At 50.0% G+C, this 16,892-nt stretch overlaps 1 protein-coding gene across 4 annotated transcripts in view; it reads right to left on the bottom strand.

Annotated features, from left to right (window-relative positions):
- Positions 1–16,892, bottom strand: part of MAPRE2 (microtubule associated protein RP/EB family member 2) — a 170,347-nt gene that overhangs the window by 12,975 nt on the left and 140,480 nt on the right. For all 4 annotated transcript variants that reach the window (XM_062201536.1, XM_062201535.1, XM_062201532.1 and 1 more), the window contains one exon: positions 1,808–1,947. In XM_062201536.1, coding sequence (XP_062057520.1) covers positions 1,808–1,947 — 140 coding nt within the window. The remainder of the gene's footprint in view (positions 1–1,807; positions 1,948–16,892) is intronic.

Genomic DNA, 16,892 nt, shown 5'->3' with positions numbered 1-16,892 from the left:
TGGAGCCGGCCCCAGCGAGAAGAAGCTTGGCTGGCTGCTGACGGCTGCCAGGGACAGAGGCGCGGGGAGGACCTCCAGGTTTCCATGTGGTCCTAATTTGGGCTGGAGGGGGAGGACCTGGGTGTGGTGGAGGGAGGAGAGGAGTCCTGACGGAGCATGAGATAATAAGGATTTCAAAAGAATCTGAGTTCCCTAGGAGAAAAGAGTTATAAATCCAAAATAGTCCAGACCCACCGCCGCCTGCTTCTCTCTGTCTACTCTGATTTGCATGGAGCCTTAGGCATGTGGCCCAGCGCTCACTGGCGCTGCCCTTACTGCCTTGCATCTGAGAAGTCATTACCTGAAATTCTGTGGGCTCCAACTGAGAACCAGCCGGTCATTAGAACATTCCACAGTTTCCAAATTAAAGTCCTACCCACCAAATGACTTAGAGTTGTACCTTTTTCATTAAAGTGGCCAGAATGGTAAAGAAACACCCTCATTAAGCAACTGCCTGCTTTTAGACTCGATTTGTGCTTGCAAATATACAATTATCTCAGAAACTGTTCCCAGACTCTCCCTGGCTCCTGAAGAATGAGATTAATCACCAGGCCCCGCCCCGTGCGTGACTGGGAATGGCCCGAGGGCCTACGGCACAGGCTCTGTTCAGTTCACGTGTAGTGGAGGGGCCAGGATGAGAAACTTGCATTTGCGGAAGTGGGGGGGAGGGCCTTCCACTGAGGGTCCTTGACTCTCCATTGTTTTATTACTTTCAAATGAGGGACTGTCTTAGGCAAAATTGGTTACTGTTAGTTAGAGAGTAACCTGGGGGTGGGGTGGGGTGGGGCTGGCATCTGGCATAGCTGGTAAAGCTGTGCATTCCATATGGGAGCTGGTTCGTGTCTTGGCTGGTCCACTTCTGATCCAACTCAGTGGAAGATGGCGCAAATGCTTGGGCCTCTGTCACCCCTGTGGGAGACCAGGATGAAAATCCTGGATTTGGCCTGGTCCAGCCCTGCTGTTACAGCCATCTGGGGAGTGAACCAGTGAGTAGATCTGTCTGTCTCTGTGTCTCTTCCTCTAACTCTTTCAAATGAATAAATAAATCTTAAAAAAAAAGCAAGCAACCTAGGATTTTAAATTATAAATTTCAAAGACAGTAGAGCTAGGTTTACTGTAATTGTAAGGAATATTTAGCCAAAAAGGAAGGTTCTACTTAAAACACAACTGTAGCCTTTTAGATGCCCTTACCCCTCCTGCTCTTGACACAGTGTTGAATTCAGAGCTTCTGTGGCATCCAACTTTTGCCACTGTGCAAAGCGCTGGGTTTTTTGCTTTGCTTGAGTAATAACTGCTGTCTGTCTGTCCTATGAGGGATGGGAAGGGATCTCCCTTGCCACCATTCTATTACTCACAGGAAGTACAGTAGCTCAGCCAACAGCTGCCCAAAGGAAAGAGGGCAGGAGGGAGGAAGAGAGAGAGAGAACCTAACCCTAAACAGCCTCTAACTCCATGCAGCCTGGCCAGAGGTGGGCTCAGTGGTCCAGCCTGGAGCTCAGGACGGCTGCTCAGAAGAGGAGGAGGGGGCCGGCATGCGACCTGCAGCAAGGCCAAGTCACCTGCTGCCTTCTGAGGTGTGGCTTTGAGACTCGGGGGTAATGGCTTTTATTTATTGTGGGCTACGGACTTTCTCTGGCCGAGCCATTCCTTTAGCTCCTACGGGCTTGAAACCACTGATTCCACCTCACCTTCCCTCCCTCATCCCAGGCTCACGGGTTGGCCCCGCACACCACTGCTGCCAGAGGCGCGGCCGTGGACAAGGAGTTACCTGTTCATTAAGCTGTATGACCTGTGTTTCTAGATCTTTATCAGATTTGGATGCTGAGCCGCTGGATGAAGCCCTTTTGGCAGATGAGGGACGAGAAGGTGTGGATCCTGGTTTAGATGCTGGACTTGACTTAGCTGCACCTGGAAGCAACCAAAAAAAAAAAAAAAAAAAGATAAATGTTGGCAATGCTAAAACTGCTTTTAGATATACAGTGAGAGTGTGATATAAAGGGGCTTTACTGTAAAGTCTGAGAGAGAGCTGCTGTGACCTCTTTCCCATTCTAGAAGGGGCACCAGTGTGCTCAGGACAGGTGCACATGCCAGCCACTGCGGCGTCCTGGCCAGCTCAGCCTTTGTGAGCACTGCTCTTCCCTCAAGTACCATGAGGTTAATGTAATTGCCCCTGCTCCCTCCAGAGAGATAACACTAGCAGATTCCAAGGGATTTTAAGTTGTTTTTTTTTTTTTTAAAGAAGAAAGGTTTTTAGATAGAAACTCAATTAGGATGATAGAGTTTAACAACCAAGAGAAAAGACTGAATAATACTTTAGAAGAAATATCCACATAAGTGTGTATTTTTTCCTCTTTTAATATATTTTCTGCCATAGCCACTGACACAGCCCAGGGGCAATGTCATTTCCACAACAGTGAGCACTCCTGATACCCAAATCTTGGTTTCTAAAGGTTATTCTGTTATTTTCAAGGGCTTCTTCAGAAACGGCTGATTCTAGGGGTGGGGCAGGAATGACAACTTGTGTTAAAAAGCAAGAATGTGCTCCAGGATTAATGTCACAAGGACCACAGAGGTCAGCCTGAAGGGGCTCCCAACCAAGCTGCACTTGGGACCATTCTTATCAGGGAGAATAATGGCTATAAGGTAATGCATCAGATACACAGAAAGCCATCTCTTGCAATGAGAGAGAGAGTGTCTGACAGTGAGGGCCTACATGCATGAGATGGACGGGGGCGGGGAACAAACATAAAGATCTTTCCAGGACACCGACAGGCTGCGAATGCAGAAGAAACACCAGAAGTAGAGAAAGGCTGTAACATCCATCCATGCTCCTGGCTTCCGCCTGGCCCAGTGCGGGCTGGCCATTGTGGGCAACTGGGGAGCGAAACAATGGGCGGATGATCCATCTCTCTCTCTCTGTCTCTCCACACCCTATGTCTCTGTCTCTATATAACTCTCTATCTTTCAAATGAAAGTAAAATAAATGAAAATTTAAAAACCAGTAACTAATAGCCAATTCCCAGAAGGCTCAATGCTCAAGGACACCGAAACATGAGATGAAAGGCTGGGGAGGAGCCGCAGCATCAAGGTATTACACTATAAATTAAAGAAGGATTGCACCTTTAAATGGGGCGGTCTAGGGTCAGCACATTAATTAAATGGTCTACTTACCACCAGTGATAACGACAGACTTTTTTTTTTTTAAAAAAGAGAACATGGACTTAAGGTAAGACCTCACTGATTTGAGCTCAGCTCACAATACCCTGAGTATCTAGAAACAAGAATGGCCACTGCAGCCCAAACTGAAAGTATACACAATGAAGTTTATGGACTTCATGGATTAAGAAACTGGGGCCCATTCCCGGGTGCCCACCCATTCCTTTGTCCTCTGAATACAGTGCCAGCTCTGATGCAGCCCTGGGGCAGGAGTTCCTCCCGTGTGCTCCCCCTGGTCCAATTCCCTGCCACAACCATGGACTGTCTACCCTTCCAGCAGGCTTTCAGAGGGCAAGGCACATGCCCTGTTTCTCTCCGTCACTCTGCTGGCGCAGCACAGTGTTCAGTGAAAGAACAGATGTTTGAACAAATACCTGAACAAGCAATCAAACCTGTTTATGTGGTTTCCAACTTTACAATTTATTTCCAACTTTACAATGCATCAATGCCAACAGAGCACAGAAAAGCAGGGGGTTCCCAGGCAACTGTGGGACAACAGATACAAGTTTCAACCAATGCCCTAATTACAAAGTAGCAAACAGGAAGACTATAAAATGTATGCTGTATGACTTCAGGTGCCTCCAGTCATTACAAAGGCAAGCCGTGCACGCACCCCAGGAAGCACTGACAGTGCTGCAGCCTTTCAGAAGAATGCCTATCTGTTCTCAAGAAGAAAAGAAACCAAAGGAATCTTCTTCAAAAAATACAAGGTGCCGCAGTTACCATGCCACCTGGGATGCCTGCATCTCCTGTCAGAGTGCTGGCTCCGCTCCTGATTCCAAATGCCTGCTAATGCACACCCTAGGAAGCAGTGGTGATGGCTCAAATATTTGGGTACCTTCAACCCCTGTGGGAGACCTGAATTGAGTTCCAGGCTCCTGGCTTCAGCCTGGCCAGCCTCAGCTGTTGCAGGCATTTGGGAATAAATCAGCAAATGAGACCTCTGGCAGTCTCCCTCTCTCCACCCCTCTCTAGCTACCTTTTCAAATCAACTGGGAAAAAAAAATGCCTCTTTACAGGGAATTAAACTGGGAATGACTTGAGCAGTCTGAGTGCGCACGGGGTAATTCTGCAGGGGTGAGCGAACAGCACCATGGCCGAAGTTTCCTGAGGGCTCTACAGAGCGCCTGCTGGCCTTCATCTGTGACAGGGATGGAGCTGCAGGGATCCTCCATCTCAGAAGCCCATCCAGCACCCTCCTGCAACACTGCTTCTTTTTCAATTTTTTTTTTTTTTTTTTACAGGCAGAGTGGACAGTGAGAGAGAGACAGAGAGAAAGGTCTTCCTTTGCCATTGGTTCACCCTCCAATGACCGCTGCGGTTGGTGCGCTGCGGCCAGCGCACCGCGCTGATCCGATGGCAGGAGCCAGGTCCTTCTCCCATACGGGTGCAGGACCCAAGCACTTGGGCCATCCTCCACTGCACTCCCGGGCCACAGCAGAGAGCTGGACTGGAAGAGGGACAACTGGGACAGAATCCGGCGCCCCGACCGGGACTAGAACCCGGTGTGCTGGCGCTGCAGGCGGAGGATTAGCCTAGTGAGCCGTGGTGCCGGCCTGCAACACTGCTTCTTAGTGCCATGGCACAGGTTCTTGAGCCCAAGGTCACACTAAGCAGGTCAAGCCAGCAATGTGGAGGAGCAGGCAGGGAGGCTAGAGAGGACACCCCAGCTGGGCAAGAGGCCTTCTCAGAGGGCAGCCACCAGCCCAGCACTTGAAAACCACGTTCCTTCCGATGCTTTTTATAAGCAAGACCTCAAGTCTTAATACAAAGACCGCTTAACAGAGAGTGGAGCACAAGCCATCTATGGTCAATGCCCTTGACTTGCATGTTATTCAGTCCTGCCACAGGCCACGTGCTGAAGGTCCCCAAACGATGAAGCTGCAGTCTCTGTTCTCCAGGAGCACAGCCTCACCTGTGAAGGCCTGTGAAGTCCCAGTGCCTGCAACATTTCCCGGCTGGTGTTCTATGAGAACACGGCCACCCAGCTGGCTGGGGCTACGCTCCCCCTGCCTGAACTACTTGCACGCCTGTCCCCACCACGCCCTTTGAGAGGCTAGGTCTACCATCCTGCCAGTCTCCATGCAGATGGCACCCCACACGCTTACTCAGGGCTCGTGCCAGCCGTGACGGTACAGCACCTTCCGTATCGGCTACATCTCCCACTGGACGGTGCAGGAGTCGCACCTGTTTTGTTTACCACCTACACCCCCATGGCCAATCACAGCGCCTGTCACACAGACACTCAATTTTGGCTTTCATAGTTCATGAAACAACTCCTGGCAGAGGCATTCCTCCCAAATGCAGGGAAAGCCGGAGGAGCTGAGCCAATGTCAAAGCACTGACAGGAAGAGCCAACATAGGAGAGAAATGGAACAAAAGCCGTCAGTCTCCCGGGGAGCAAGCTCCTCCTCGGCTTCCTTTCCAGATCCCTTCCACTCTTGCTTAGGTACCTTCTATGTGGAATCGAGACAATGGGTTGAGCGTGTAAACCCAGGCAGCTGCCCTGAGTGGGAAGCAGCAAAGGGGCTTGTGTCGGGCTGTCTGCTGCCCCTCCCGTGTGAGACAAGCCCTGCAGAAGGGGCTTCCCTTACACAGCACGCAGCCCCCTCCTCCCTCCAGGCAGACCTCCCCAAGCAGGTCAGCAACGCTGACACGGCTGGTTGCAAACACCAAGCTTGGCTCGTAGACAAGCTCATGTTCTTACACGCTGCCTGGTACAGTCTGATGTCAATTTCCAAAGAAACAGGGAAGACACAGAAGCTGATGGCGGCCACTAATTATGTGTTCAAGACCTCATCAAATACTGCTTGAAAAAAAATGCAACTGTTTCCATAGAAGGAGAAGGGCAAGGCCCTAGGTTCAGTGAAGAGCAACTATAGAGCAGCAGAGGAAGCTGGTGGGGATGGAGAGGAGGCGCAGGGAGAGAAACAGAGAGTGGGAGTGACTGCTGCACATGCTACACGGCAGAGGCCAGGGCTGCTGCGCTGCGGCTGTTCCAGTTCCCTCCCGCCACGTGTAGCCTCCCAGGGACACCGCTCTCATTTTCTAGAGGAGACAGATCCCTGCCATGGACAGAGCCCGACTCTCCAAGCTGCGGTTCCTCACCACGGCACCGGAGTGTCACGGTGTGGCGGCAGCCCAGGTCTCTCACGGGCACACATGTGTGCACCTGCAGAGCTACTCTGGTGAGAAGGAGGAGGGCAAGGAAAAGCAGGCCTGCTGTCCTCTGCTGCAAGGCACTGGGTGTGTGCGAAGCAGGGCCTGGGCCCCACTTTTCCTGACACCGCTCAAGGGGTGGGCAAACAGCGTCCATCCCACCGCTCACAATCACTGACCTGGGACCCAGTGCAGGCTGAACAAAGGAGGGCACGGAACAGAAAACACGCGTGAAGATGTAATGAGAGATCATCAAACAATCCATATGTGACAGTTAAATCAGAGAGCTTTTGAAAATCTGATTACGCTGCTTGGAAAGAACCCGATCACAGAGGGGAACGTGATAAATGGGAGGCAGACACTTGTTACCTGTCCACTTCTACCTTCCAATGGATCCGTATGAAGAAATTAAGCACTAAGAAAGACATGGGAAAGAGCTTAGATTCTTCAGAAGTTTACTTCATTTTTTTTTGGTAAAGAAAAGGGTTAAATGCAAAGTTCATGTTCAACAGTGCCAAAAGCGACCCTGCTTCATCACAAGCTACCATCTGATACAGAAGGAATTTACCTCTCACAGCTGCCCCATGACCAAAGCACCTTAAGAAATGCTAAATTACAAAAATGAAACCTGTCCTTACATCTCACGCTTTACTTTTTAGAACAGTGCACAGGGATGCTCAAGTAGTACATAACTCTATAGACAGCTCCGGTCTCTGTTTCTTTAACCTGCTTTCTGGGTCCTGCCATCTTCCAAATAACCCCGTTCTGGAGTGTGTACCTAGTTCCTGGGCTCAGGTATCCTTCTCCCCCTTACCTGGGCCACTTAAGGTAAGAACGTCATTAGGAAATTGCACCAGGTCAGTAAGCCCACGCTGATACAGCACTTTCACACAGGCTACTCCGCACTCCAAGCTTGCGAGGAGAGCCAGCAACATCCTGCAGAACATCCAATCCTGGTTGTAGATACGGAGGAGCTGACGAGCCGACTTCCTGCTCCCCAGACTGGCCTGCTCCGCCAGTGGGCTCCCTTCTCCTGTGATGCCCATGTGAGGAACACTGACATCATGGCTTTTAAAGAGGGTATAGTGACTTTGGCGATAATCAACATACTGACTTTCTCTTGCAGCTATCAAACATTTCAACGGTTTTTCTCCCTCAAGTTGCATTTGGTGATGTTCTGAAAGCCCAGTGAGTGGTAGCCCTGTTTTTACAAGCAGTTGTTTTGCCCTCCAGCTTTTCTCTCCTTGATTTTCCCTTTCTAAATACAAGGGAGTTTCAGAAGTAGAGGAAAATAAACATAAATTCTGTGCAAGTCCCTGTCATTCTCGAAGTTTACCCACTGGATTGGGACATGATTTACGAAGCTAGTCTTTGAGCATTTGTGTCTTAATTGATGCCTTTAGGATTTGGGGTATAAATACGATTCCAAGACATTTTAACCATGGTTGTAAAAAAAAAAAACAAAAAACAAAAAACAAAAAAACAGAGCAGCCTGGTTCACTGCCTTACTGAGGCCTAGTGCACGGCCGTGTCTGATGTCAATAATTAGTAGCTTGCTTAATGTTTATGGAAAATGCTACAGCATTTGGGGCATATGAGGCCCCATGGATTTAGAAGGATGAAGCAACTCAAAGCACTGTACTTGGCTTTATTCTTCGGAGCCAGGACTCTGCTGGAATTTAGAAATTCTTCTCACATAATCTTCTGTACTCCTTCTGCCAAAATCATAAACAGAGGAGCTAAAAATATGGCATTAATACTGTTGACAAGAACCACGGAGACACTGAAAACATGAGCATGTACACCACTCTCTCCCTCTCCTCTCAAGAAGCCGCCGCTCTCTGGTCGCTCCCAATTCTCCCCTCCTTTGGGACACTATCTGCCCCCCTCCCTCCTGCACAGAACTACTGGAACATGGCAGAGACACAGCACATCTGCACCGATAAATCATCTGCAGATGATCTGACGTTATTTGCTTATCGCCTTCACTTAGCAAATAGATTTTATCTTTTAACCAAGATCATGAGTTTGGTTTTAAAAAAAGAATAAGGCCACTGCTAGGGGAGGTGGGGAAAGAGTATGGGGCAGACTGATGAGGAAGAGTTCCCAAGGGAGGAGACTCTCCCAGTGACCCAGCTGACACCACAGCCACCATCCTGCGCAGGGTCACTGCCAGCTCCTGCACAGGTCTGATCACTGTGTACTCCAGGAAGGGGGACCTGATCCTCTCCTTCTAAATGGCTCAGACCCCCATGTCACAGGTTCTGAAGTCTGTTCCGCTCTAAGGACACAAAGAGCACCTCAGTGACCAGCAGGGAGTCCAGATGGAACTTTTTTTTTTTTTTAAATAAACATGTTTTTATTTATTTGAAAGGCAAACGCAGAGACAGAGAGAAAGAGGTCCTTCATCCACTAGTTCAATCCCCAAATGGCCACAACAGCTGGAGCTGGGCTGATCCACAGCCAGGAGCCAGGAGCCAGGAGCTTCTTCTGGGTTTCCCACACGGGTACAGGGGCCCAAGGACTTGGACCATCTTCTACTGCTTTCCAGGCCATTGCAGAGAGCTGGATAGGAAGAGAAGCAGCCAGGATGCATCCTGGCACCCACATGGGATGCCAGCATCACAGGAGGTGGCTTTACCCGCTATGCCACAGTGCCGGCCCACCACCTGGGACTTTAACAGAGGTCCTGGGTGTCTTGGTTCATGAGATCATTAAGATGCAGTTCCCAGCCCCTATGGCTTTTGTCTCTATCAATGCAGCCAGTGGCCAAGTGTATCTCTTCCTACTTTTTACTACTTAAATGCTAGCTTGTAAAAGCGAGCAGCTTGGGCCCAGTGTTGTGGCACAGAGGCATCCCACAGAGGCACTGATTTGAATCCCAGCTGCTCCATTTCCTATCCAGCTCCCTGCTAACAGCCTGGGAAAGCAACGGAAGATGGCCCAAGTGGTTGGATCCCTGTACCCACATGGGAGACCCAAAGAAGCTCCTGGCTCTTAGCCTCAAACTGGTCCAGCTCTGGCCATTGCAGCCACCTGGGGAGTGAACCAGCAGATGGAAGATCTCTCTGTCTCTCCCTCTCTCTGTATAACCCTGACTTTCAAAAAAAAAAAAATCTTAAAAAAAATAAAATAAAATAAAAGCGAGCAGCTGTTCCTTGAGCCGCTTGAGGGGTGGTGCCATACCCTGACCATGAATCACACTGATCTGTGGGAATGAAGACCTGGGACAGAACTGGGTTTCCTTCATCTTGCAAGCGGAGAGGCAGTGCCAAAGTGGGGGCTCTGCGGGCGGACGGCCTTCCCAAGAATCTTGGCATTGCCACTTGAGAGAGGAACAGCAGTGCCTATGTCTTTCAGAGTTGGGAGGAGTATGAGTTAATACATGGAAAACTCATACGCGAGAGTCTGGCATATCCTAAGCAGTCAATAAATGGTAGCTGGCATCACAATTCTCACTCAGCAAATGAGACCTCATTTAACTAATGACAACAAAGTTCACTTAATCTCATTGCTAGACACTAGCAAATTGACAACCAAGTCGCTTAAATGATAAGAAAATTAGATTCACCTTTAAAGACAACCTTTATGAAAGTTGATTAACAGTGGGGGGGGATAGGCATTACAGTGCAGGGGCTAAGACACCACGTGGGATGCCCCTGTCCCATGTTCATAGTCTGGACCCCTGCTCCTATCAAGCTCCCTGCTAATGCACATCTTGGAAGACAGCAGATGGTGGTTCAAGCACTTGGGTCCTTGCCACCCATGTGGGAAACCCAGATGGAGTTCCTAGATTTTGGCTTCAGCCTGGCATGGCGCTGGCCATCATGGGCATTTGCGGAGTGAACCAGTGGATGGAGAAACGCCCCCACTCCAGGGCCTTTCCAATAAAATGAAAACAAAAACCAAAAACCAAAACTGACTAACCTATAGCTAACCAGAGGGCTCCAAGGCGTCAGATCTCCCCACCCCATGCAGTCTCTATCTTGAAAACCAGCTGTCATGGCTCAAGTCCCTGTGCTGCTTCTTAAATCATTCCGATTCATTCACTCATATTCAATATTTACTGAATCCCTGTTATGTATCTGGCAAGCTATTAGGCTTTTGGGATAAAATAATGAATGAACCAAAGAAGATGGCTGCCCTTGTGGAATTTACAGTCTTTTTTTTTTCCCCCAAGATTTCTTGATTGATTTGAAAGAGAGAGATTGGGACACACACACACACGTATCTTAGGGAGTACAGAGGGAGGGAGTAGACAGAGATGTATCTTCCATACTTCTATATGCCGCTTCACTCTCCAAATGGGCCAGGCCAAAAATCAAGAGTCCGGAACTCCATCCACGGCTCCCACATGGGTGCAGGGGTCCAAGTACCTGGGCTGTTTTCTGCTGCCATCCCAGGCGCCTTAGCAAGGAGCTGGATCGGAAGTGGAACAGCCAGGACCTGAACTTGGATTATATGGGATGCCGGTGACACAGATAGAGGTTTCCCTACTATGCCACAATGCTGGCCCCAGGATTTACACCGCAATGGGGAAACTGGACAATCAGCCAGCTACTATGTAGATGAGAGAGTAAACTAGAAAGTACTATGGGAAAGAGGGAAGTAGGGCAGGGTGGGGCTGGCCAAGGGTCCATTTACACAGGGACTGTGGGAACACCCTGAGCACCCTCCATCGTTTTCTCTCTAGTCTCAGCTCCTCACTCAGGCCTAAGGGACTCCCATGGGCCATACTCAGGCTGGGTGCATGCAAAAGACAGAGCTCTAGGGCACTGAACACTGACTCTGCAGGAGTCAGGAGGCAGGCCGCCACAGACGCCAGGAGGAGAGAGCTACAGCCAGCAGGTGTGGGAGTCACGTAGCTCAGAAGGTTCATTCCTCTCCTAATAATTCCATAGTCACAACTTCTGGGATCCTAGCAAGGGATGGGCCAGGTGCAGGAGTAACTATTAGTGACTTCACGGCCCGGCTGAGGAAATGAGGTTTGAGCCAAGACCTCAGGGAGGTGGAGAGGGCAGCCATCTGGACGGCCCGGTGCACAGCAGCGCAGGCAGCAAAGGTACAAAGGTTGTGCAAAGGCCCTGCTTCCCCTGGCCGGGTGGCTGCAGCAAGTGGGGCACTGCAGGAGAAGAGATGGTCAGAGAGGATTCTGGAGGGGCCGGGCACCCAGGACCTCACTGGCGGCTGTCAGGAGGCTCCTGGGCACGGTGGTGTGAGCTGCCTGCTGTGTTGAGAACACACCAGGGAGGGAGAGGTGGCAGTGAGAGCAGACACAGGAGGGCCAGTCAGCAGGCCACAACGTAATGTCTCTATGCATGAGAAAGATGAGCTTTGTTTTATTTATTTATTTATTTATTTGACAGGCAGAGTTAGACAGTGAGAGAGAGAGAGAAAGAGAGAGACAGAGAGAAAGGTCTTCCTTTCGTTGGTTCACCCCCAAAATGGCTGCTACAGGCAGAGCTACGCTGATCCGAAGCCAGGAGCCCGGTGCTTCTCCTGGTCTCCCATGCGGGTACAGGCGCCCAAGCACTTGGGCCATCCTCCACTGCCTTCCCAGGCCACAGCAGAGAGCTGGACTGGAAGAGGAGCAACTGGGACTAGAACCTGGCGCCCATATGGGATGCCGGCACCGCAGGCGGAGGATTAACCAAGTGAGCCACGGTGCTGGCCCCCTGTTTTGTTTTCGGTAGAGCATTTGCAGCGCTATAGTTTACAAAATGCTATTCCACGCCCTATAGAACAGTGACTGCATGCACAGCCGTGTTATATAAACTCTGTCTTGTGACGTTAACAGCAACAAAAGGACCTTCTGTGATCAACGGCACCTGCTATTGATTCCAAGGAGACACAGGGAGGCAAGAGCTGTGAGTCCCCGGCTCCAGGGTCATCCATGACCTGATGCATGGCTCCGCCCTCAGAGAGCACACCAGTGAGGCAGGCTGCAAGTCAGGAGCCCCCTGCGGAGGCGGGTGCTGCTGCACCGAGTGAACGGCAGCCAAGGGTTCCTCAGGACCCCTCTTTGCTGCCCAGCATTGGCAAAGCTGCCCCAGAAGCGGGCAGAGGCTGGCTCCAGGGCGCGTGTGCATGAGTGGCAGCACTCACGCTCCGAGTTACTTCTGCTCTGCTTACTGTCCCTGCTGGAGATGATGTGCTTATTTTTAGCCATCATGTGATTCTCCAGTATTTTCCAGGCTCTGCTTGAGTCACTCTGGTTTCAGAGAATTTTTCATAGGGCAAAACAACATGCAGGAAAGTACTCTGGATCTTGAAACAGCTCTGCTATTAAAAATTTTAGCTTTTAAATACTTATCTCAATATGGTATGCATTTCTTTTGATAAACTACTGACTTTTCATACCTCTTGCATCTTGGTAGAAAATGAAGCGAGGTTCCAGACACCTAAGTACCAGATTCCACCACCATCTTAGTCTAAAATGCCATTTTCCAGTCATTCTCAGAGCAGTGGAAATGGTGAAAATCCATCATTGCAATAAAACTCCCACGCGTCACATCCCACAGTAACTCAGAGGCATATCCCCTCGCCTGCTTGCTGCAGCAGTTGGGGAAGGCAGTGGCTGGCGAGCCAGCCGCCAAGAATAAAGATGTTACCATGACAACGGCAGCCCGGTGCCACTGTCCTTCTGGCACCCAGCAGTCATTTAAGGAAAGAGCTTATATACTAAGGCAGCCATTTTTTTGGGAACACAAGTACTTCGTTCCTTTGGGATAAACTGTCCTTTAATTCAGAGTCCCTGTGACTTCCAGCTAACAAGCCCAGGGCTGTTGGTTGTTTTTCTGATGGTGGCAAGCCTGCTGTGCTCCATCAATACAACCTCACCCACACAGAGATATGGTCCGTGGCCACAGAGCAGGGTGGAGACAGGGGAACAGAGAACCGTGAGCAGAGCCTGCTTGACTCATCACTCTCCTCTACTTCCCCCAATTGGGTACTGCTTACAGTCCTCTGCTTCATCAACCAAGGACCCAGCCAGAACCATGTGTGCCATTTACCCTTGGTTTCTTCTCCGCCTTTACTTCTCACATCCCAGTAGTCACCCCATCCGTGAGTGTATCTCAAAGTCTCTAACCTACAGGGCTACCACCTTCCTGAGGTTGGCATCTTGATCCATAGGTTAGTTAGCCAGTCTTTCGGACTGCACACGTGCACCTTCCAATGTGGGTTCTCTACACATTGCAGAGCCAAGTTCTGCTTTAACCTTGCAATGGCTTCCAACAGTCCGTCTAATGGAGGGTAAACCCTGTGGGACCAACAGCCCTTAAGGGGTCCCCCAGCCCGGCCATCTCTGCTTCCTGGTGCTTACGCCTCCCTCTGTAAAACACTCGGCTCCCTGAGTGCAGGCGGGACACCAACCAACAGATTGTGGCAAAGGTGATGGGGAGTCATGCCTGCCATCATGTCTCCAGAGACGACACTGACTGACTGATGGGTAAACATGCTGGCCAGAGTCCTCCTTGTTGGCCCCCAGGGAGTAGCTGCCATAAAGTGAGCACTTCTGTTGGAAAAGCCCAGGTGGCAAGGAGATGCACATGGCCTCTAGGACCTGAGAGTGGCTTCCAGCAGGACTAAAGCCTACGGCCTGTAGTTGCAAGGGAACTGGCCATAATCCAACGGGGCTTGGAAGTGTGTCTTCCGGTTGAGACTCTGCTGACACCATAGCCCCTGTGGATCCGCTCACTACAGCCTGGCGAGCCTTTACAGCAGACAGCCCAGCTAAGCTGTGCCTGGACTTTAGAATCTGCAAGACAAGACAGGTCTTCCAAAGGTTCATGGGAAACACAAAGTACGCAAAAACTACGCATGGCTTTTAGACTGTTTTCATATCAAAATAAATTTATCCTTTAATTCTACCTTCTTGCAAACTTTTATTCGTGTCTGTTGTTTTGGGCGGCTAAGTTGGTGATTTTCCCCTGCTGGTATCAACAGCAATGGCCGTGCTGCAGAGGAACCCTTACGAGTCAAGATCCATACCGAACAACATGGGCTCCACTGACCACTGCGCATGGATGCTCTCGACTTCCACGTCCTGTTCCTTCTGTCCGGAACGCTCATCCCCACCCTGCACCTGGCCTTCTACGCCTTCATCAAGTCAAAGCTGGACTTCACTTTTTTTTCTTCCAGGAAACCTTTACAGAACATGCTGGAGCAGCTCAGGTGGGTAGTCTTCCCATATTCCCCAAGAGCCCTGACCTCACCTTGTCATTACTGGTTATGTGTCATCAAGTTTTGCTACTAGGAAACAGGGGTCTTGTCAGAATCACTGTAGACCTCTAGAATCTCTTTACGGTGCCACAACAAACGCTTGTTCAGAGACGAAATGAGAAAATGAGGCTTCAGTTAGAGCTCTCAAAAAAAAAAAAAAAAAAAAAAAGACAAGGAATCCAAAAAATAGAAATAATTTGTTGTTTAAATTTTCAGAGCTGCTGTCTGGTACACAATAGTACTTTCTTTTAACATTTTTATTTAAGAGATGTAGAGAGGGAAGTAAAGAGGAAGACAGTGCTTCTCCTTCTGCTGGTTCACCCCCACCAATGCCTACAACAGCAGGGGGTAGGCCAGGCTGAAGCCAGGAGCCAGGATCTCTCACATGGATGGCAGGGACCCAAGAAATTAGGCCACCATCTGTTACCTTCCCAAGGTCTGCATCAACAAAAGCTGGAGTTGGGAGCAGGGCTGGCACTTGAACCCAGGCACTTTGATATGGGATGCAGGTGTCCCACCTAGGGGCTTAACTTTTGCACTAAATGCTACCCTGCACCACGCACTTTCCAAGTTACAGAGCAAAGGACTTTTCTGACAATGGAGATGGCTGGAGAGCACTTCAGAGACAGCCATGTGTTGGTTTCTGTATTGCATTTTCCTTCATCCCAGTGAACACTGAAGGAATTCAATTTACATTCATTCAACTCAACCAATATTAAAGAAGGATCCTCTATGTGTCAGACACTGGGGAACAATGACTGAAAAAGACAGAATGGGTTTACAGTTTAGAAAACTTGATTCAAAGAGAGTCTACGAAATTCTTCAAGTCAGAATGGTAAGCTGCCACTTGGGCTGCCCGCTTCCCATACTGGAGTGCTGGTTTGACTCCCGGCTTCTCCACTTCTAAACAAGCTCCCTGCTAACGCATCCTGGGAGACAGCAGATGAGGGTGGGGGAGAACTGGATGGAGCTCTGGCTCCTGGCTTTGGCCTGGCCCAGCTTCAGCTGTTGCAGGCATTTGGGGATTAAACCACTAGATGGGAGATCTGCGATTCTCCCTCTCTGTCATTTTGCCCTTCCAGTAAAAATAAATAGGGGCCGGTGCTATGGCGCAGCAGTTTAAAGCCTTGGCCTGAAGTGCCGGCATCCCATATGGGCGCTGGTTCTAGTCCCAGCTGCTCCTCTTCCTATCCAGCTCTCTGTTATGGTCTGGGAAAGCAGTGGACGATGGCCTAAGTCCTTGGGCCCCTGTGCCCATTTGGGAGACCCAGAAGAAGCTCCTGGCTCCTGGCTTCGGATTGGCACAGCTCCAGCCATCGCAGTCAAGTGGGGAGTGAACCACTGGATGGAAGCCCTCTCTCTCTGTCTCTACCTCTCTCTGTAACTTTGTCTTTCAAATAAAATAAATCTTTAAAAAAATAAATAAATCTTGAAAAAAAAAAAACCAACTGTTTTCTAGTCCTGCTTAACATGCCAAGTGACAAAGAAGGGGACCAATAATAAGGAAAACTGGTCTGTGTTATTCTGCTTACAGAAGCAGAAGGAATGCTAAGTCACCATCTTCGGAGATCTGACGAGGTTTGCTCAGGCTGAGAAGGAAACTCTCAAGTTATGACACCTGTACATGGAGTAACCCAGGGAGGAGGGGCAGAACGGACAAGTACTGTGACGTGTGTAAGGGTCGGCTCTGTAAGAGTGACCGCTACTGTTTACAAAGGGGCTAGGGTGGCGTGCTTTCCAGAACACTCTAGTGCAGAGCCGTGTGAAGGGACAGCGTCTGGCTTGCTGAAATACATGCGGATGTTAGCGCAAGGACTTCCTCTTCATGTCGAAACCTCTCAGACCATCTCTGCATGAAGTTCTGTGAACTGAGGGGTTGAGAATTCAGGGATTGGTAGTCTTACTAATCCAGGGCTTAGAATTCTGGGCTTTATTCACATCTCTGCTTTTGGACTGGAACAAGTGACCTCCCATGTCTTGTATTTAGAAATACAGATAAGGCCGGTGCCATGGCTCAACAGGCTAATCCTCCACCTTGCAGCGCCAGCACACCGGGTTCTAGTCCCGGTCGGGGCGCCAGATTCTGTCCCGGTTGCCCCTCTTCCAGGCCAGCTCTCTGCTGTGGCCAGGGAGTGCAGTGGAGGATGGCCCAAGTGCTTGGGCCCTGCACCCCCTGGGAGACCAGGAGAAGCACCTGGCTCCTGCTTTGGGTCAGCGCGGTGCGCTGGCCGCAGCGCACCAGCCGCGGCGGCCTT

This window comes from Lepus europaeus, chromosome 9 (genome assembly GCF_033115175.1).
Source record: "Lepus europaeus isolate LE1 chromosome 9, mLepTim1.pri, whole genome shotgun sequence".
In the NCBI taxonomy this organism is placed as follows: Eukaryota; Metazoa; Chordata; class Mammalia; order Lagomorpha; family Leporidae; genus Lepus; species Lepus europaeus.
This window is presented reverse-complemented; position numbering and strand designations above follow the sequence as displayed.